General features: G+C 36.0%; 3 protein-coding genes across 7 annotated transcripts; 1 reads left to right on the top strand and 2 right to left on the bottom strand.

Annotated features, from left to right (window-relative positions):
* Positions 1–1728: 1728 nt before the first annotated feature.
* Positions 1729–2903, bottom strand: LOC121749132 (codeine O-demethylase-like). The gene is made up of 6 exons (XM_042143732.1): positions 2824–2903; positions 2620–2721; positions 2495–2566; positions 2241–2406; positions 2085–2186; positions 1729–1947 (listed from the first exon to the last, which is right to left on the bottom strand). The coding sequence occupies exons 1-6, from the start codon at positions 2901–2903 to the stop codon at positions 1729–1731; spliced, it is 741 nt and encodes a 246-aa protein (XP_041999666.1).
* Positions 2904–7725: 4822 nt separating this feature from the next.
* LOC121748248 (probable anion transporter 6, chloroplastic) lies at positions 7726–13814 on the top strand. 4 transcript variants are annotated; one of them, XM_042142483.1, is made up of 15 exons: positions 7726–8269; positions 8650–8795; positions 9441–9540; positions 9735–9787; positions 10351–10425; positions 10729–10809; positions 11062–11123; positions 11254–11321; positions 11635–11750; positions 12183–12219; positions 12614–12709; positions 12897–13038; positions 13115–13189; positions 13258–13344; positions 13433–13814. In XM_042142483.1, the coding sequence occupies exons 1-15, from the start codon at positions 7919–7921 to the stop codon at positions 13498–13500; spliced, it is 1557 nt and encodes a 518-aa protein (XP_041998417.1). In that variant the 5' UTR covers positions 7726–7918; the 3' UTR covers positions 13501–13814. The 4 variants fall into 4 exon arrangements, with proteins under 4 accessions (XP_041998417.1, XP_041998416.1, XP_041998415.1 ...); XM_042142482.1 differs by having other exon boundaries at positions 13115–13167; XM_042142484.1 differs by adding an exon at positions 8399–8463 and having other exon boundaries at positions 8130–8269; positions 13258–13814.
* Positions 13815–13833: 19 nt separating this feature from the next.
* LOC121748249 (heparanase-like protein 3) lies at positions 13834–16894 on the bottom strand. Of its 2 annotated transcripts, none has more exons than XM_042142485.1 (9): positions 16371–16894; positions 15978–16014; positions 15685–15868; positions 15476–15621; positions 15154–15384; positions 14881–15070; positions 14655–14780; positions 14466–14565; positions 13834–14338 (listed from the first exon to the last, which is right to left on the bottom strand). In XM_042142485.1, the coding sequence occupies exons 1-9, from the start codon at positions 16587–16589 to the stop codon at positions 13973–13975; spliced, it is 1599 nt and encodes a 532-aa protein (XP_041998419.1). In that variant the 5' UTR covers positions 16590–16894; the 3' UTR covers positions 13834–13972. The 2 variants fall into 2 exon arrangements, with proteins under 2 accessions (XP_041998419.1, XP_041998420.1); XM_042142486.1 differs by having other exon boundaries at positions 15685–15851; positions 16371–16507.
* Positions 16895–20748: the final 3854 nt, after the last annotated feature.

Below are 20748 nucleotides of genomic sequence, written 5' to 3' on the forward strand. Positions count from 1 at the left end.
ACGGAGCTGTTTGGCCACTTGCACGAGGCGTTGAGGTTTGGGAAGTCGGAGGAGGGAGGTCATCGGAGGCCGATGCTGGCCAATTTGCCCAAGAATGGGATTCCATATGTTGCCAACAAGAACAATTAGGCTGCTTTGTGTTGTATTAGGTATGCTCCTGTCTTTTGGTCATCGTATATTGATGGAATGGATTCGATACATTGGGTGAGAGATGATGGAAGTTGTGTTGGTAGCATGATATAAAAGCATATATGGTGTGTTCAGTACATTTGATGTTGTGAAATGATCTAATGCAATGTATAGCTTGGCAAGATTCATATTGCTTCTGCGTAACAGTGAAAGAAAAGTAAAAGTCTGATTTCCAGTGTAAGAATCTTGTTTAAAGATGTAAGTAGATATCTCCAAGCTGTCATTTCTAAATAATGCAGCAGATTAATGGGAAAAAACTAGAAGTTAGTAAGAACTTCTCAAATTCTATGATTAGTATATGCCTTGAATGATAATGCAATATGTTTAATTTGAGGTATATGTAGGATAAAAGTAAGAGGACTCTGGTGAACGACTTGCGTCTTTATCAGAGTGCATGGTGGTTAACAAGAGGGGTATCTTTATGTGTGCTCTGTACTATTTTTTGGATTGCTTTCGTTATCATTTTCCAAGTTTTGTATAATACCTTATCTGTTGGAGTTGGACCCTCCTGATAAATGAAGCTAATAGCAATTTGTTAATTGAAATTCATGATTTTGGACCTTCACTGTATTCTGAAATGGATGCGGTAACTGTCGATCACCTCTATGCTTAGTGATATTTATAATCTAAATTGTAACGTATATAACTTGTATGTGAGTGCCTTGTGATAATAATGAACATTACTGAAAGATCCATCATCGACTGTGGTGTGGTCCAAAGACTGAAAATGGATATCATTTAACTATTCATTTGTCTCATTATTAGTTCTTTCTACTTTGTGTTGCTTTACAAATCATGATAGTATGTAGCTCATATTTACAGTATTTATTTTTTCATTTTTTACCTCAGGTGTCACTATTTCCTTGTTCTGTATGTTATCCTGCTGATAGAGCAACAGAGGGTGGAGAATCCAGTTGTGTACAGATGGCAGACTAACTTATCGATGGGAGATTCTATCCTTGCAATCTCCGTAGTTGTTCTTTTTTCTTCGTTTTATCTGTATTTTGTTTCACTTACATAAGATATTGTATCGGGTGAGCTTCATCAGGATCATGCTAGCTCCCAGCGCCTATTATCATGTAGTTCTAGATGAATAAATCTACGTTGGAATGTGCTGTCTGATTATATCAGTTCCTTTCCCAGTGATTCTCTCTTCATTATATCATGTTCTGGGCTTTCACCATTTACTTTTACTCCTCTCGTAGTCTGTTCTTCTTCCAAATATGCTTCGAGGTGCTGATGATATAGTTTTGGCTGTTCTGCTTGATTTTCATGTGTTTGTCCCGTATATTTGAATTATAAGTTTTTACTTAGTGAGGTTTTGACAATATGAATTGATCAAAATAACCCAGTCAAAAGTTGGAAGAACAATGACAAATTTTGTAGACTAGACTCTTGAGTAGTTATTTATGGATCATATGGTTATATTATGTGTTGATCATATTTGACTACATTATTTATGGATCATATTGATTATTTTTATGCAAACTGCATCACACAGTATACTCAAGATGAAAAACCACTATAATCTTAGTGCATCTATAGCTCTGTTCCCTTGGTGATAGTAGTTGTAAAAGTCCCAGCATAGTTTGTTACTTTCTTGAACATTTTTGGTCTTTCTTCATCAACAAGTTGATCCAGTGGTTCAATCTCTTCTGCAACATTAGGAGAGAGGAACATAGCCACAGACTTCCTCTCGGCCTTCGAGTTTATAACAACTCTATGCATAGGACTTTTGAATATTCCATTACTCATTATCTGCAGGAAAACAAGCAACAAGAACATGTTACAAGACCGTCTTCTCAAGAATTGCTTTGATCCTAAAACCGAGGTAATCCCACTTTCTTTTCATTACATTGTAGCTTTATTATCCATGTATATATGTATGCACGTACCTCGAGCAGATCTCCTGCCAGAACGAGCAGTGCTTGAGGCGTTATAGGAACTGATAACCACTGATTGTCTTGAAGTAGCTGAGGGCCTCGTACTTGCCTGTCCTGCAAGACAAGAGTTAAAACAGGGCCATCTGTGTGTGGACGGAGACCAATAACCTGATCAGGTTTTGAACATGGCGGATAGTAGTTGAACTGTGCAGACACGGTGGTGATTTTTCTCAGAAAGTAGTCTTCATCAGTTAAGCTTAATGTCTTTGCTATTGATCTGAGGATTTGTTCTTCCACTTGTCTTATCTTAGCAGAGTAGTCTTCCAATGCTTTTCTGCATGTACATAGAAAATATTACTTGATTCAATCAATTGTGTAGTCGGAACTCAATTTTATGAGACGACCTGAACTTTTTTTTATACCGGAAAGGTTCTGGATTCTGAGGCCAATATTTGAGTTTTCTCCCGTCTTCTGGAGCGACTAGAAGATGCAACCTATCAGACCATTCGACTTGTTGGATGCTGGCACAGATGGACCGCCGCTGTACCCTTCAACATCATTGCCTTGCCTCGTGTATCTCTGCTTCTCCAGCTCCGGCAGGTGGAAGAATTCTGTGGTAAGATGGCGCACTTCATCAGGGAGGCGCTTTCTATGCCATGATTAACTATCTGCAGTCAAGAATCGGTTCATTTTTTCTGCCTTATTTGAAATGGTGAATAGCATACATATAAAAAGGAAGATAAGCTACAACCTGGAAGCAACCCCATTTGGTGAGAGCAGAGTGGAGCGCGTTGAGCTCAGCATCAGTGGAGGAAGCCAGCAGGCTAACATCAATGACTGGGATGTCTGTGGCCAAAGGTGCGTCAATTTCTGTGTTATTTGTCCAGATATAGCTTTCCGGTGGCTCCTCGCCGGCTTCAGACAGTTATTGAGCTGTTTTGCCAATGATTGCTGCTGGTTCTGGAAGATCCTTTGTTTCAGCCATGTGGAATTTCTTATCACAACTTCAGAACTCGATGATGTGTAAATATTTGGCCAATATCCTCTACTTTTATGGACTGAACTGAGGTTGTGCCTCAAACGTGTGAAAGTGTTTCACATGTTGATAAAAATGATATTGCATAGAGTCAAATATTTGCTGTTCGGTTTTAGCAAATATGGAAAAATAACAGAGACTTGAGGAAAGTCCATTGAAAAAGAAAATGATGACATGGATTTATGAGTTCGATGCTAGTGTTTGGGATTGGGGTTATTCCCTCGTCCATGCGTATTCTATTTTATAAGTGACACATTTCTGCTTATGCAAAAAGCAACACTTTATGTCTTTTATTTTATTATCTCTCTTACTTTTTCCTTTCACTCTTAAAAATCTATACTCAAAAAAAATGTCTCAAATGTAATGAATGGAAGGAGGTTTTTCAATAAGATTCGTTTTCAAACATATTTGAAAGATGCTTGTGAAATTCTAATTTACTTATTACGGTGTTTTATGTATGAATAAGTAGTAAGCAGAGTAATTTGATTCTTTGTACATTATTTAATAGGGAGAATTATTGATTAAGGTATATCTTTTTGGACCCAAAATAACTAAGTTTTGGTGTAAAACGTATCCAAGTTTGAAATTAGCAAAGATTATTGATTAAGGCATAATGAAAACATAAAAATATTAATGAATATCAAAGTCTTAAAACCGAATAGTTGAGAGGGTAATTCACAACATATTTAAACAGTCCAATTTTAATCAACTAATTCTTGTATAGTTGCGTCAGCTCCAAAGGAGATAGCTAAAGTCATCCTTTCTTATATTCTAATCAAGATGAAAAAGCATTATATTCTAACAGCATGTATAGGCCTTTTTCCCTGGGAGAAAGTAGTTGTAAAAACTCCCAACATAGGTTGTTACTTTCTTAAACATTTTTGGTCTGTCTTCATCAACAAGTTGATCCAGTGGTTCAATCTCTTCTGCAACATCAGGTAAGCAAAACATAGCCACGGAGTTCCTCTCGACCTCTGAGTTTATGAGTTTATCTGCATGAAAACAAGCCATTGAAAATGAAAATCTGACATGGGTTCATTTTAATTTGTCTGCTTTTCATTTCGGAGTTTGATGTGTTTGGGTTTGAGATTACCAAGTATGTGAGGTTGTTTTAACTTATAAGTGAGAATAAGCTCTTCTTTTAAATACTACTAGTGTTTTAGATTTGAATTTCCTCTTGCAATAAAATTCGTTTTCAAACATTAAAAATATGTTTGTGAAATTCTAAATTATTTATTATAGTGTTTATGTACAATATTTTATGATAGGTGTATAATTTGTCACCATGTGCTTAAATAATAAATACATAGAGTAATTTATGTGTGCATTATTATGTGTATTAGTGTCACAATGGATAAGAATATTCATTAAGGTCATGTATCATCTTTAATTCATCTATTTTTTAACTTTACAAGCAGGCAATTTAATTGTACATTTTTGGAAAAGAATTGTACTCCTAATTTTATGATGAATAGAAATGATTATAGGCTATCTCAATTTAAATCATGAGAACTCTTCGAGTCTCGGGTGCGCAACTTACTTGTGCTTAATGTAGTAAATTACTCTAATTAAAATTTAATCACCATTATTATTTACGCTTAACAAAGTCTTTTCCTTAAATCATATGCAAAATGAATTTTGATATCAATACTTTTACATTAAAAGATTTCCAACTTTTAAACTATTAATAAAATATATCAATTTCAGCAAAACGATGTCAATGAGTATTATAATTAAAAAAAAGATATTGGCACCTAATATAATGAAACTTTCAAAAAATTGAGTTTTTCCCACGAACTTTGAAATTGACAAATAAGTAATATCACAAACTTAACCTTTGGTTTGTTATTTCCCACTAATGAAAAAATTTCGATTATATTAATAGATTGAAGAACAAATTAGGAGGGTGTGCTTCAGGAAAAACTATTCTCAAAGATTGAAAATCTTGAAACTCTCGAAGTTGTTGTCGAGAAACTACGAAAAAAAGTCATATCATGATATTATTTGCCGGAATTTTTTCATTAGTGGGAAATAACAAACTCGGGGTAAAGTTCGTGATATTATTTGAACAATAGAAAAATGCGTGGGAAAAACTCAACTTTTTTAAAGTTCCATGATATTAATTAGGTGGCTATATCTCTTAAAAAAATACTCCATCCGTCCTTGAAAATTTGTCACTTATTTCTATTTTGGTCTGTCCCTAAAAATTTGTCACATTTCACTTACCATTTTTGTTAATGGACCATACATTCAACTAATTCATTCTCACTCACGTTTTATTATAAAACCAATATATAAAAGTAGGACCCACATACCACTAACTTTTTCAACTCACTTTCTATTACATTTCTTAAAACTCGTGTCAGGTCAAATAGTGATGAGTTATTAACAATGTTTTAAAAACCGAACCGGTAAGCGAACCGGTGAAACTACTGGTTCATGATTCAATCGATCAGACCGGTTTAATCACTGGTCAAACCGTTTTATTGTTACAAATATATATAATTAAATATATAATACAACATATAGTACATAATAAAATATAATCAATAATATATCACAAAAACATTCAATCTTACAAATAATTAGTATATATACAAATATAAAAACATTAAAATTTAGTGAATATAAATTGTTAGTTAGTGTAGATAAAAATTTAATATTTTACATATAAAAGTAGATAAAGTTTATATTAATTCAAAAAAATGTACATCGTGGAATAATATTATAACGAATACAAATTATTAGTTAATTTAAATAAAAATATACTTTAATATCAATAGTTAGGTTACATAAATTAAATATATACTATAAAACTATATAGTATTTATTAAATAATAAACTATAATGAATAAATATATCACAAAAATGGAACCTTATAATATAACAATAGTGATATAATAGGAGTATTAGAAACTAGTAGAGTATAATTAAAGTTTAGAGGATGATAATTATATGTATCACAATAAATAATTAAATAAAAAAATATATAAAATAATATGAATTATTAGTTTGTTTAAATAAAAATTTAATGTTCATTGTATAATAATATTTAATGTTTTTATTTTTCCATTTGGGTCTTGTGGTGGAGTGGTTAAGCTATTGTTAGATGGAGTGGATGTAATGTGTTCAAGCCCTTCCAACAACAAAATTTTAAAATTTTGAAAACAAAAGGCATAAACCGGTTTCCGGCCAAACCGGTCCGACCGGCCGGTGCAAGCGGTTCTCAGCGGCTCAACCTCTTACTGGTTTAAATAGGTGAACCGGATCGGACAGCTTGCCGATTTGCGGTCAAAATGGTCTAACCAGACGATCCAGTCCGGTTTTTAAAACACTGGTTATTAGGGATGGAGGGAGTAACAAAATGCATCACTTTATCTATATACCATTTGCAAACCATACAAAGAGATGATTGAGTAAAATGTTGTCATGTACGAATTAGTAAGGAGTAATTTGAATTTTGTAATTTGTATTTTATTTAATAGGGAGATTTAGTGAATTGAGAACTAAGTTTTGGTGTAAAAAATATACTACCCAAGTTTGAAATTTGCAAAGATCGTTGATTACAACACAATTCACTTGTTCATAAAACCATAGCTTCGGACGAAAACGATTAATCATACCAACAATCCATCATATAACATAACATAAAAATATTAATGAATATCAAAACCTTATATAGCGATAGTTTTGAGATTAGTGTTTTAAAAATCGAACTAGTCGAAGCAGTTAGACTGGCCAATTCGACCGTGAATCAGCATGCAGTTCGGTCCGGATCACCTTATGAAACCGTTATCATATCAGGAACAAATTTTTTTTTATATTTTTTAAATATTTTTCAAAAATTGAGGCTAGTGGGGAAAAACTCAAGACCTCTTTGCCAAGTACACCACAAGATGCTTGGAAATATCATGAACATTAATTATTGTCGTTTACTAAATGTATATACTCCACATACACTTTTTGAATTAAAATGATTCAAAATGAATCAGGCCTAAGGAGTATATGTATATTATATAATTAGGATGTAATCAGATTCAAATCTTATCTTTTGTGATATCGTCATAAAAATTATTTAGTAATCCTTCCACATAGTAATTAGGATGTAATCAGATTCAAATCTTATCTTTTGTGATATCGTCGTAAAAATTATTTATTAGTAATCCTTCCACACCACTATGGCATCATAATAATAGTGTTAGACTCTTAGTATTAAAACATACTCTATCAGTTGATTCAGTCCCCTAAATATGTATCTCACTTTGACCTGATACGAATTTTAAGAAATGTAATAGAAAGTATATTAAAAAAATTAGTGGAATGTAGGTCCTACTTTTATATGGAGTAATCTTATAATAAAATGTGAGAAAAATGATTTAGTGGGATGTATGGTTCACTGTCAAAAGTGGTAAAATTGAAATAAGATAATTAATAATGTACAATTAAAATAGAAAATTACAACACATAACTTGATGGAGTAATAATAATTTGATTCTTCATCAATTAATGATGCCTTACTCCAAAATTTTATTTTAAATTTTCTATTTTATTTATTGGGAAAATTTGTATATATATATAGGAGTACTTCCTAATTCCAATTAAATTGGGCGCCACACACATAAACAACGAATATTCGTGGCAAAGTTTCGTCCGTTTCTCAAATGTCGTGTTTACTTCAGCTGCTCTTCCCTTGATCACACACACCAACACACACTCATTACGTTCACGTTTCAGCTCTTCACTTCTCCTTCAATCCATGCCCAGATTCTCCAGATCCTCATCTTCCCTTTAGTCGCCCCCGAATCAAGAAATGGCTGCTCGAATTATCTCCAACGTGGATAGCAATTTCTTCAGCTTTTCATATGGAACAAGCATTAAAACTCCAATCCCAAGAACTCAGCCGTTGATCGGTTTTCCCTTCAAGAAAAGATTGAATTTTGAGGCTCTTTGCAGCATTAAAGAGAGAGAGAGGGAGCGCGAAATTGCCGCAGAGAAGCAAGGCTTAGCAAGTGGGGTCGTAGTGGATGACGAGCTCAAGCGGAAGGAAGGTGTTGGGGGAGAGGGGTTTGATTTGAACTGGCCGCCTTGGAAGAATCTGCCTCAGAGATACAAGCTCATTGGGACTACATCCCTAGCCTTCGTTATTTGCAACATGGATAAGGTAAATCTGTTCGAGTTTGAGTCATAGCTTTTATTTATACAAGTAATGTACGAATTGATTAGCATCAATTATTGTAAATCTGGATATGATTAGAAAATAATTCGTCTGATATTTGAATCCTCATGCAAGGTGGAATTGGGGAAATTAGTTTCAGAATGGAATTGGGGAGAAATAGTTTCAGAATATGAGCTAATGTAAGTTTTGTTGCTCCTATATGGCCTTAACTAAACATGTAGGTGCTTGCATTTTAGATGTATATAGCCACATTTCTGCGTTTCGTAGTTATGGTTAGCTTGCCAAGAGTCTGACAATTTGCAATATCATTTGTAGGATGTGTGATTTTAGGTTAACCATGAACTGATTTTTCATACACTGAATAGGTAAATTTGAGTATTGCTATAATTCCAATGTCACATCAATTCGGTTGGAATGCTTCTGTGGCTGGATTGGTGCAGTCGTCTTTCTTCTGGGGCTATGCTCTTAGTCAGTTGCCTGGTGGTTGGCTTTCAAAAATATTTGGTGGGAGGTTAGTTTCTTAGGCCAAACTCCATATTGTTAGTATCTATTAACTACATTATTTTTGAGGTTATTTTAATCACGGCCTGGCTGGTTTAAGAAGCCGTGTGGTGATTATAGTGCATATCAATAATATTGTTAAATTCTGAAATATGTTATATGTCCGTGACGTGTTATATAGAAAGCCTGTTGCTGACTTTAATCTTTTTACCACAATCAGATATCTAGTCAGATTTTTATGATTAGAGCTTTAGCAATACAATAGTGTTTAACTAAAACAGCTTAATTATTTATAATGCTTGGAGAATTGATGTGTGATCAAATTGTTTTGTCAATGGTTATTTTTTCTTTCCGTGAACCATATTGAAAATGGAAAATTTTCTACTATGCAGTCACTCGGATGCAGAGTTGTATCCTTTTGCTTTAGTCATTTTTTTTCTTTCCTGAGATGATTGCTTCTCTGGCATTGCCAGAAAGGTTGTATAGGTTCTAATACTCCTCAATGCGTGTTTTATTACTACTGATAAAGGTCATCTGATTCTTGCTCCATAAAGGTGGTGATAACACTCATTTTTTAGAACAGGAGGGGAAAATGTGACATCACTCATTAACCATGGGCCTCTTTCTTCTAATTGATCACCTTATCTATGTGCAGAAGAGTTCTCGAAGTGGGCGTCCTGGTGTGGTCATTGGCCACAGCAATGGTTCCTCTACTTGCTGGCTTTATGCCAGGACTTGTTTTGTCCAGGGTTTTGGTATTTCCTTAGCCACCTACTCTTCTTTATATTTGTTTTATCTAAGATAAATACTGGTTTTTCATTTCTTTATCAGCTGTGAGAAAAATAAGATTCTTTTGGCTGGCTATGACTTCATTAACTGGATTTGTTCAAATAATTGTGCTTCCAGTGTTTTTATCTGCTCTTTCTGATTACTTTATTAAATGATCCAGGTTGGGATAGGAGAAGGTGTTTCACCATCTGCTGCAACTGATATGATTGCTAGGTACTTTTTTTATGGGTTTCTTGAAATTGAACCAAAAGCAGAAATGGGATGAAAATGTGTAAAATAAGAGAGAAGTTGGAATAAAAGAAAATGACAGTTAGATAATCTATCTGAAACAATATAAATATTTTGTCACTTCATAGTATATCTCTTTGCCTAATTTATAATGTCTCTGATAAACACCATTATAATTCACATTAAGTTTTGGGCTTCTGTTCAATTTGGTAGCTTATTTATGTGGTCATGTGGTTTCTGCTAATAACATTTCATAAAATATTGTTAAGATCTTTCCTTCAATGCAAACTCTCGGCTATAAAGGCTTTCACCTAGATGGCTATTTCATTGTATTTTCCGGCTGTATAATATCCCACTGCTGACATATAAATGCTTCTACTTCCTTGCCTTAATCAGTGTTTGACTGTGGAGTGGGTAAGGAAGAATGCAGTTGTGTTATTTAGTAAAAAGATAGGTATCTCTGATTATTGTATATGCTTTCATCTGATATTTTTGTACTTATATATTTTTTTTGTGTTGCATGCTACATTGATATGTATTATTTTCAGGACTGTACCAATAGAAGAACGGTCACGTGCAGTTTCATTTGTTTTTGGTGGTTTAAGCTTTGGAAGTGTCTTGGGGTAATATTCAATTTTTTATACAATTGATTTTTCATTTTCTCTTATTATGCCTCACATTTTTAAAATTTTGGACAATCATATATCGTAGAAGAAAGAATGCGCATAAAATATATTCCTCCTATGGTGGAACTTAATTTATTAACAGGAGGCAGCATGGATTTTATTGGCAGCGTACAAAACTGCATAATGTCTCTTCTTAAAATGCTACTATGCTTGAACTCTTTACGCTCATTCCTAGATTATGGTTTGTAGAGTGTTATCGTCAAGTCTCTTTCTCTTCACATTTGGAACTTCAAACTGCAGGCTTGTTTTGGCTCCTCCACTAATCGAGGATTATGGCTGGGGATCTGTATTTTACATTTTTGGCTCTCTGGGTATAGCATGGTACGTATCTAGAAATCAAACAAGTTTGCTTTTCCCTGTCTCTTGAAATCTGAAAAGAGTCACATAAAAACTGAAAAAAAATATACTACTACTATCCTTTATCTGGTGCTTTGATTCTCTAATTTTTTCTTTTTGTCTTTCTTTATTAGTGTAATTGTTCTTTAATTGCTATGACTATCTATCTCAAGTTACAGAGGTGGAGGAGTGCTCAAATACTCCCCCCCCCCCTAACATGTTTTCACTATGTTTCAGGTATTTGATATTTCAGGTTATTAAAGAAGATAATCTCCCTTTTGCAGCTTCTCACCAATCATGTATGTCTCTTTTTCTCTTTCATGCCCAATTGTAGACTTATATTAACTGAGACTATCATTTTTTTTTTGCATTTAGTTGTCTCAATGTTATCTCATTTCTTGCACAATTCTGACTATCAATCTTCTGCAGGGCCTCAGACTGGCACTATGACCAAGTCATGGACTTCCACTTTGCAAGATTTGGGCGGCTCACTGACGGTAGGTCTATTTGTTCCATGTATATGGCATCCTATTATGAAATCAACAGCATATTACAATTTTGTATCTTATACATTAAATCTCAGAATCTTAATGTTTTATCCCAGAGTCCAATCAAATGAAGAGAATTTATCACAATAGCAAAGATTCACCATTTGTTTTTGGTTGACACCTGCCCTTGTACTAATATCGCGTAGAGCGAGGAATGGGTGGAAATCTAGAATCAGTTAGTCAACCTGAATAGCTGATGAGCAAAATATAATGTTGTGACCTGTGAGTAATTGACTGTGTTCCATTTTTGGATGATACACAGGATATGCCTTGGAAGGAATTTTTCAAATCTAAAGCTGTATGGGCGATGATATATACTCATTTTTGTGGAAGTTGGGGGCACTATTGCTGCTTATCCTGGCTTCCAACTTACTTCAGGTGCTTTTCCAATTTAAAGTATTATATTCAAACCGTTGATTCTTTCAGGACATTGCTACAAAATTATTTCCTCAAGAAAGCTTTAGAGCTTTGCACTGATTGTGTTTATGGAAAATATTGCTAATTGTATTAAACAGCAACGAAATTATTAGAGTTAAGATTCCAGTAGAACTAGGAAATGTAATTACACCCTAATTGTGAAATTTGAAATTTAAGGCCTCATATTTGTTGAAGAAGCTATTGAATACTCTTATATTATTGTTGTTGACAATCTTTACTACTACTACTACTACTACTACTACATATAATAGGATCGGAACATCAGATAGTCAAATGAAGTACTGTTCTGTATCCTGTATTCTTTATCAGTTCGATATATCTGTTTGTTTTGGTGTCTTGTACCATTTAAACATCCTGCAATATCCCTTGCAGTGAGGAGCTGGACCTTGACCTGACAGAAGCTGCATGGGTATGTCTAAGAATCTGTGTTTAACAAATTTCCAAATGAAAATCTTTTCATTAGTATTAGAATATGATATATTTCTTCAGTTCACCCTGAGGAATTTTTTACAACAATCCAATAGCCATTTCATGTTCAGGAATGTCAAATAGATTATCTGAACATTAACAGTTTAAGTGATTCATGAACTTAGTTGTTCACTGATCTGTATAGAATTTAGTTCTTCACTAATGACTAATGATTTTTAGGCCTAAGTAATGCCAAAACTAAATGTAGAATTACGTTTATATCTCCCCGATGTGTTGGAGAAAGTTTTCTTCTATGGTAACGACACTATTATAAAATAATTCCATGCTTCTTTAACTGGGAATAGGATCTTTCTTATCTTTTCGTGAAATTACAGGTCTCAGTTCTTCCTCCACTAGCATCAATCTTTGTGACCAGCATTGCATCCCAATTGGCTGATTACTGGATATCGAACGGGGTTGAAACGACAGTGGTGAGTTGAAGACTTGACCCTTGCTTACGCATACATTTACAAATATCAAATTCTTCAGTGAGTTCAATGAATTCATTAAGTGTACGGTCGTTGGTCCTCTGTTTTGGTGACCCTTTAATGAGAAACATCAGTCTTCTACGTTTGGGTATGAAAAAAACAAAAACTTGTGTGCTTTGTGTGGAAACAGGTTCGAAAGGTTTGCCAAACGATTGCTTTCATGTCTCCTGCAACTTGCATGATTCTTTCTTCTTTGGACTTAGGGCTGAGTCCATGGCAAGTTGTAGCTATTCTTACGAGTGGTTTAGCACTGTCAAGCTTTGCTTTATCAGGTTCGAATGAAGGCTGTTTATTTATATAGTGAAGTATATATATACCCTTAATATTAACTTCATCATATCTAAACAGGACTATACTGTACCCACCAAGACATTTCGCCAGAATATGCAAGTGTCCTTTTGGTGCGTACACGAACACCTCTAGGTAGTGGTTTATGGTAGCCCATTCGCCTGAAAAGTTTGCCTAATATTATATTCAAAACAATGTTGCAGGGAATTACCAACACCGTTGGAGCTGTACCTGGAATTGTTGGTGTTGCTCTTACTGGCTATCTTCTCGACACAACTCACTCATGGGGAGTAAGTTTGTTTTTTTCTTGAAACTTTTGACCTCTTCAACACAATTTTTTTCTTTAGTGCACGCATTTCATGCCGTTTCTCCATGTAGATATCGCTGTTTGCTCCATCAATTTTCTTTTACCTTACCGGCACAGTTGTATGGTTGGCATTAGCTAGCAGTAATCCACAGAGCTTCTCGAAGAGTGATTAACTTCATCGTTGCGAAGTCTCCCATCATCTTGTTCAGAAGTATTTTTTATCTGAACAGCAATTTTGTGCTGTAGGTTTGATTACCTAGGTTACTTATTTCCACATTTTTCACTCTACACCAAGATCATCCATATTAGGCTTTTCCACATTTCATTAGCCATTATTGGTTGCAGAATTAATGTCAATGTATAATTTGTATAGCTCTTTATGATCATTGCTTGTAAGACTACATTTCTATATGGTAGGATAATATCAAATCCAGATTAATGCTGCATTATCAAGAATGTTACTCAGTTGTCATAAACATGAAATCAACTGTGGTCAAACTAAGCAGGAATATTTTCCAATGTTTGAGTTGAACAAATGGAAAAAGAATTAAACACTTTAATTATTCAATCAATCAACAACGGGAATTGAATGATTCCTACTTCCATTGTATCTACATGCATGCTGGGATAGAAACATTTGGCATGCTAACAAACACAATGGAGTAAGGAGCCACTGTTATCAGCTCCGATGAATTCACCCTAACAGGTTGTAGGGAAGGTATGATCCCCGATGAGTCGACAGTCAGCGCCTTCCCGTTAAGCAGAACTGTACGGTTCCGTATGTTGCCATCCATTGGAGTCAGATGGTACTCTTCTCTCACAGCTTCAGACACCTGTTTCCGGTGACGCAGCAGATTCCCTCTTGATCTATGATGCCTATGCTTGTGGTGGTTGTGCTTCAACGTCCCATTGAAGTCGACTTTCGCCCTCAAGGTCGTGTTTCCATCGATATTAATGAGTAACAGTGTGACCCCTTTCTGCAAAGTGTAGGTTTCAAATATGGATTATAGCATGAAGGGTGTAAATTACTCCATAAGATCACAAATAAAAACATTGTTGGGGGTGCTCGAGCCCACGCCAGCTCCCCATGGTTCTAGTACTCACAGAATGCTTTGCACAATGTGCGTATGCTCGGATTGTCTTGTTCCCGTTGAAGGAGGTTGACAGGACGTTCCTCCCCATCAACCGGTGCCAGAGAAGAGCGCTGCAGCACGGCCAAATGACAAACAATAAGGGGGAGACGACACGATAGGAAATAGTAACAATTCTATGAAAAAATATTATGTAGTTGACCTATAGTAGTCTGGATTTGGTATGAATGTGGTGGTATTGAGCAAGCCGTAGTTACCCCCAATCAACGTCTGCCTGCAGTATGTTTTTGTGTCGTGAGTCGAAGCTTGACCTAGTTGATCCAAGTACCTATCATCCATCAACAATGAAACCATTCTTTGTTAAGTTCAACTACAAACAGCCAAGCCCAAAGATAGTAGTTTTCTGCATATGCTGCAATGGCAATTACCAGAAACTAAACACAAAAGCATTTGTGACTCCATCGCGGCCACTGTTATAAGCTCCTCCGGCCTCACCAACCCAGGCGGAAGCTGAGTTTGGTGATGTCCTGATGACATTATGGAGGTTCCTGAACACGTCGCCTCCACTCTCCAGAACAGATGGATTTAAAATCCTATCTATAACATGCTCATCACTTCCTACCAAAGGAGAAAAGGATAGATGTGAAATCTGTTCAAATATGGATTATATCTTTCTTGAATTACTCAGCTTTGTAAAGTACCAGGGCCAAGGTTATAGATGTGGTGTGTGATCACATCCAATGATCCAACTGTTTTAGCCAGAAACTGCTGGAACCAGCCAGCATTGAAGAACCCCCCAGGCGCGATGATTTGTGGTCTGACATCGGTCTCCTTGTACACTTCCTTGACTAAGTCATGTAGAGCAATTGTGTCAGATGCATACTGATCCGCAGCAATTCCAACCCCGATCCCACTTCCACTCAGTTCATTCCCTGATGGAATGGAAGCAGCATGATATGAACTATTCTATTTAATACAAGTTTTCAATCAAATTCAGTTCACATGATCTGAACCCATTCTTACCAAGTTCCCAACCATAAATCTTGTAACCCTTTTTCACAGTATAACGAATGAGAGATGCAGCATTCGTGGAATCCCACGGGCCTACAGCAGTACCCGATTGTATAGACTTTCCGCGAAGAGCATTCAGTCCAAAAACAACTAGAGCCCTAGCATCAAACAAACTCATGAAATGTGTAGGTAAGTTTGAAATTTAGTTCAAAAATTTATACCCTGATTCATTGAAGAAGGAATTCAGCTCATCCCATCTAGACAATGGCAGGCAGCCTTGCGTGAAACCGAACATAATGGATGAATTCTTGGCAAACGGAATGCAGGGATGTGGATCATCTTCTGTCTCGTAGACAACTTTGTCTTGCAAGGTGCCACCCAATCTGATCTTCAATGGTGAAAATGCTACATGAATATGGGGCAAAAAAAGAGCAGGTTTTGATGTATCATTTTCATCAAACATGAAAAGTTAAGAGCTTTCTTGATAGAGAATACATTTTGAAGGATATAATACCTTTAACAGCATTTAGGAAGACTGTGTTTTTGAGATCCTGCACAAAACCAAACACCAAAAAAATTTCACAATCCATGCTTTCTTCAAAGTTCATGAACACAGCGTAAGCATTTCAAATTGGTGCTAGAAAATCCATTCCAATAAATATCACAACACAACAATAATAAATGTATTTAGTCAAACAAACCATGAGCCAGAACCATTTTCTTGATTCTACTATATTATTCACACAAAGCTCTTCAATATCAACATTTCTGAAAATCTAGAGCAGAGATAGATGTGTTCCGAACAACAAATCTCAACTCACACAGACACGCATTCACACAGACTACCCACAAAACAGTAAACAAACATGAGAGAGAGAGAGAGAGAGAGAGAGAGAGAGGGAGAGACCAAGTTGAGCAAAGAAGCATGTCCCCAGCTACAAGTCCCATAATCACACTTCTCAGGTGGCCACCAATCCAATGTTGCACAAATGAAATCATCATCTGTCTTTGCAATGGGCACACTCCCATCAATAAAAACACTACCTTCAATGCTCACAGTAGCTTGCACAAAGCTCACGCACACCACCAGCACCCAACACCCCATTTGCATATCCAAAAATCCCATCTTTCACAAGCCCAGAAAGATTAAAGAAAGATATCTTAACACCTTTTTATAAGAACAGCATTGCTGTAACTAGTAAGTAAATTGAAGGATTTCGTAATACTTTCCTTTATGGCGTGGGAAACAACTCTGAGAATTGCGTGTGTTATCTCAAAGTTGGCTGAAGTGGGGCCAGTTCAAAAATGTGCTTTGCTTCACAAAAGTGACAAAGATTTGCAGAAGATAAGGGGAAACCAGAAAGCTATGTTTGTAGTAAGAATTGGTGAAATGCGTAAAAATAGCCGAATTCAGAAACAAAGATTAGTGATACTTAATTTTTTTCACTGGGGAAATGTAGAGGTGGGATTTGAGCAAGCATACTGCAGTATAAAAAATTAAATTGTGTTAATAAAAAAATACAGTAAAATATTCTCAGCAACCGATGAATAAAAGTATTTTTAACCATCAAAAGGTATATATTAATATTATTTTTAACCAACAAAAGGTATATACTAATATTACCAAAATGCCCCTTGTGACATTAAAAGTGATTACTCGGCTGCCTCAATTAAGTAAATATAGAGAAAGGTATTTATGTTACTTTAACTACTAAGCAAAGGTTCTCTTAAAAACTTTAATAACTTAGTGTAAAAATATTCTCTGTTCAGCCTAAATTATTTCACAAATAATTATGTAATCGAACAAAAGATCCTTTTCTATTCTGTTCGTGGGAATAAAATGACGTGGAAATTAAATAATGCTTTATAATTACTCTCACAAAAGTAGTTTTCAGTATAATTCTAAATTATCATCTTACATAAGTTTGGGCACTTTCAAATGTGTGTTGGTGAGCAAGATGGAGACAGCGAAGTTTATTGATTAATATCGAATTTTCTAAATTTCGGAATTAGAGATTTTGAGATGACTATTTTAAGCAATTCAATTTGGTGATAATGGCTTTTGAACAATAATTCATACATAAAAAATTCTGAGAATTTGATAATTTTATAAATATAAAAAAAAAACAATTGGTTTGTGCGTGTGGACGTGTCCACGATTTAGTATGGGAGGTATATAATATGACAGCATAATTGAACTGAAGGATTGATTTTTGATCAAATAATTGTACTAAATATATGATTGAATTATTTGAAGCTAAAACAAACATAGATTAGTTTTCAACAGACCTAACTCATTTATAGACATGAACATACTTGAGATCTTATCATGTGAAATGTTAGATCATTAGCCTTTGTAGCCCAATTAATTATGACAGTTGAATACCTTTTACTTTTTGGTTACATTAATAATGTAGATACAACCTTTGGTCCAAACAAAAATATTCAAACCCAATTCAATACATAAAAATACTTAAATTACATCGAATTAACACTCGCATAAAAAAGTTAGCAACTATACGTTATTAAGTTCTTAAAGAGAAATACTAGTGTTTACTAAAAGATAATTAGGGATATTGTTGTGATATAGTATTGTATCCTCTCAAGTCACATTTATTAGCATTTTCCAATAATTTGAGGGAAAGTTGTTGTGTAACTTGTGTTTACATTGTTTGGAGTGTTGACATCATTTGCAAATCGTAAAGTTGTTATCAGCTAACAATAATATATTTATGTGAACAATCAATATCTACTATACATGAATTTGGATAACTAAAACTCAAACTACCTATCGTTATTTTACCACGTGGTTTTCGTCATATAAACGTCATGTTTAATTTATCATTCCATCTCTTCTATTAGGTTCACATCGGATTTCTACACAATACCAATCACATTCACATGACAAAGATTATTTTTTAGTTTAGCTAAAAAAACATACCTATTCCCTATAATAGCAATCGAAGCCAAATCACCAAACCCATGTTACATTTCAGGTCCTGGTTTTAGGTTAATCTACAACAATCGAAAAATGTCACCACACCTAATCTAAATGTGTTTTGACCCAATTTTATATGCTTTAATAAAATTAACGGACATCAAATTATATTAGAGTGCATGCATGTTTAGTATTGTGATTATTGTGAATTCAAATTTATTGTTTTTCAATAAAGAAAAAAGGAAAGTATTCTTGAAATACTAGCTGTAATTATAGCTTGAATATTGGTTAATAGTGTAGGCTTTGTGTTTTATAAATTGTAAAGAAAATAATCAACTTAATGCTATAGCAAAATGCGTACTTTAATTCTATCATGATAGATACATAATTGTATAAACTAATATAAACTTCAATTATCTGCAATATCCGATGAGAGTAAGTGCCTATTAGTTTTAGTGGACCCAATTCATGGAAATAGAAAAGAAATAATAGTACTACGTGAATGCCGAAAGCTCATAATTTGGGTAGTGAAAATAAGGCAAATTAAATGAACAGTTTCAACAACCAAGGAAAGTGCATCTATGAATGCACCTTTATTTGATTTAGAGATATTTTTTTCTAGAAAACTAGGTTACTTACTTCAACTGTAACACATTCTAAACATAGGCTGTAGTACGTATGTTAAGACACCCGTATGTAAACGTAGGCTGGAGTACCTTTTGACTAATTTTGATAGGCGAATCAAAATGGAAAAGTATGATTGACTTTTTGCCGTTAGAGCATCCGCAGCGGCGTACGTCCGCCATTAGGCGTGGGAGGGACGGATGCGGACGTCTGCTGCGGACAATGCCGATCCGCGGCTTTCCGACAACGTTCGTTGTGACGTCCGCCATTGCAGGTTCCCGACGGACGTCCCGATTTTTAATTTAAAAAAAAAACTCTATATATACGACTCGTTGAACTTCATTTCATTCGCACCACTTGTTTTAACGAGTTTCTCTCTCTCTCTCTCTCTACGTTTCTTTTATATATCTAAAATGGCTATTGGTAGTGGTAGTGGTAGTGGTGCGGGCGGTAGTTGTGGGGGTGCTGATGACGTACGCCGGCGAATTAAAGAATAGTTGCAGGCCGTTACGTCCAGGGAGATAAATCGCGCGATACAAGCGGCAGCATCCGGCTGTACCTCGACCCATCCATCGTTGAACTATAATACCCCGGGACTACATCGATGCACACCGTCGGTTGTATGAGGACTACTTCGCTCTGGAGCCGCAGTTTGGGGAGAACATGTTCCGGCGACGTTTTAGGATGCATCGTCCGCTATTTCTGCGTATCGTGGGCGCTTTAGAGCATCGATACGAGTATTTTAGGATGAGGGAGGATGCGGTTGGTAAACCCGGCCACACACCCATACAGAAGTGCACTGCCGCAATCAGGCAGCTGGCATACGGAGGCGCGGCCGACATGTTCGATGAGTACCTCCACATCGGCGAGACGACTGCCCGCGAATGTCTGAAATATTTTGTGAGGGCGTTAGGGAGATATTCGGGGATAGGTATCTTCGGAAGCCTACCCCCGAAGATTGCCAGGCTCTGATGGATATGCACGGGAGTCAGCACGGGTTTCCGGGAATGTTGGCCAGCATAGATTGTATGCATTGGGAGTGGAAGAACTGCCCCGCCGCTTGGAAAGGGGTGTTCACTACCGGTTTCAAGGGCAAGAGTCCCACAATGATCCTTGAAGCGGTAGCTGATTACCGACTGTGGATTTGGCATGCGTATTTTGGAGTAGCCGGGTCGAACAACGACATCAACGTCCTCCAGTCGTCGCCCCTTTTCAACGACCAGTGCATGGGCGTTGGTCCGGCCGTCAGTTTCGTCGCCAATGGAAACCAGCACAATATGGGCTATTATTTGGTGGATGAGATATACCCTATGTGGCCCGTCTTTGTGAAGATGATCAGATGCGCAACAGACGAAAAGAAGATCTATTTTGCGGGTCGTCAAGAGGCAGCGCGCAAGGATGTGGAGCGGGCATTTGGTGTGCTCCAGGCTCGATGGGCGGCAGTGAAGGGTCCATCACGGCTGTGGTATATTGACAGCATCGTTGATATCATGTACGCATGTATTATCATGCACAACATGATTGTCGAAGATGAAGGTCCAACACTGACTAATTGGGCCAATGATGATGTTGATGCTGCCTGTCCATATACGCATGTATTATCATGCACAACATGATTGTCGAAGATGTCGAAGATGAGGGTACAACTCTGACGCGGGCTCAGATGCAGCAGATTTGGGGGTCCCGGATAGCTGCGACAACGGCGACGACGATGAGGAGTGAG

This window comes from Salvia splendens, chromosome 9 (genome assembly GCF_004379255.2).
Source record: "Salvia splendens isolate huo1 chromosome 9, SspV2, whole genome shotgun sequence".
Classification (NCBI taxonomy): Eukaryota; Viridiplantae; Streptophyta; class Magnoliopsida; order Lamiales; family Lamiaceae; genus Salvia; species Salvia splendens.

What these genes read in the sequence shown, in the direction of transcription:
- LOC121749132 (XM_042143732.1), bottom strand. Translation starts at nt 2,903, where the DNA reads ATGTTAGCCTGCTGGCTTCCTCCACTGATGCTGAGCTCAACGCGCTCC. An exon ending in CAGAATCCAGAACCTTTCCG is followed by an intron (nt 2,407 to 2,494) that starts GTATAAAAAAAA and finishes ATGTACATGCAG; the next exon opens with AAAAGCATTGGAAGACTACT. An exon ending in CATGTTCAAAACCTGATCAG is followed by an intron (nt 2,187 to 2,240) that starts GTTATTGGTCTC and finishes CTTGTCTTGCAG; the next exon opens with GACAGGCAAGTACGAGGCCC.
- LOC121748248 (XM_042142481.1), top strand. Translation starts at nt 7,919, where the DNA reads ATGGCTGCTCGAATTATCTCCAACGTGGATAGCAATTTCTTCAGCTTT. An exon ending in TTATTTGCAACATGGATAAG is followed by an intron (nt 8,270 to 8,649) that starts GTAAATCTGTTC and finishes TACACTGAATAG; the next exon opens with GTAAATTTGAGTATTGCTAT. An exon ending in GCAACTGATATGATTGCTAG is followed by an intron (nt 9,788 to 10,350) that starts GTACTTTTTTTA and finishes TATTATTTTCAG; the next exon opens with GACTGTACCAATAGAAGAAC.
- LOC121748249 (XM_042142485.1), bottom strand. Translation starts at nt 16,589, where the DNA reads ATGGGATTTTTGGATATGCAAATGGGGTGTTGGGTGCTGGTGGTGTGC. An exon ending in CTTCCTAAATGCTGTTAAAG is followed by an intron (nt 15,869 to 15,977) that starts GTATTATATCCT and finishes ATATTCATGTAG; the next exon opens with CATTTTCACCATTGAAGATC. An exon ending in GCTTTTGTGTTTAGTTTCTG is followed by an intron (nt 14,781 to 14,880) that starts GTAATTGCCATT and finishes GATGGATGATAG; the next exon opens with GTACTTGGATCAACTAGGTC.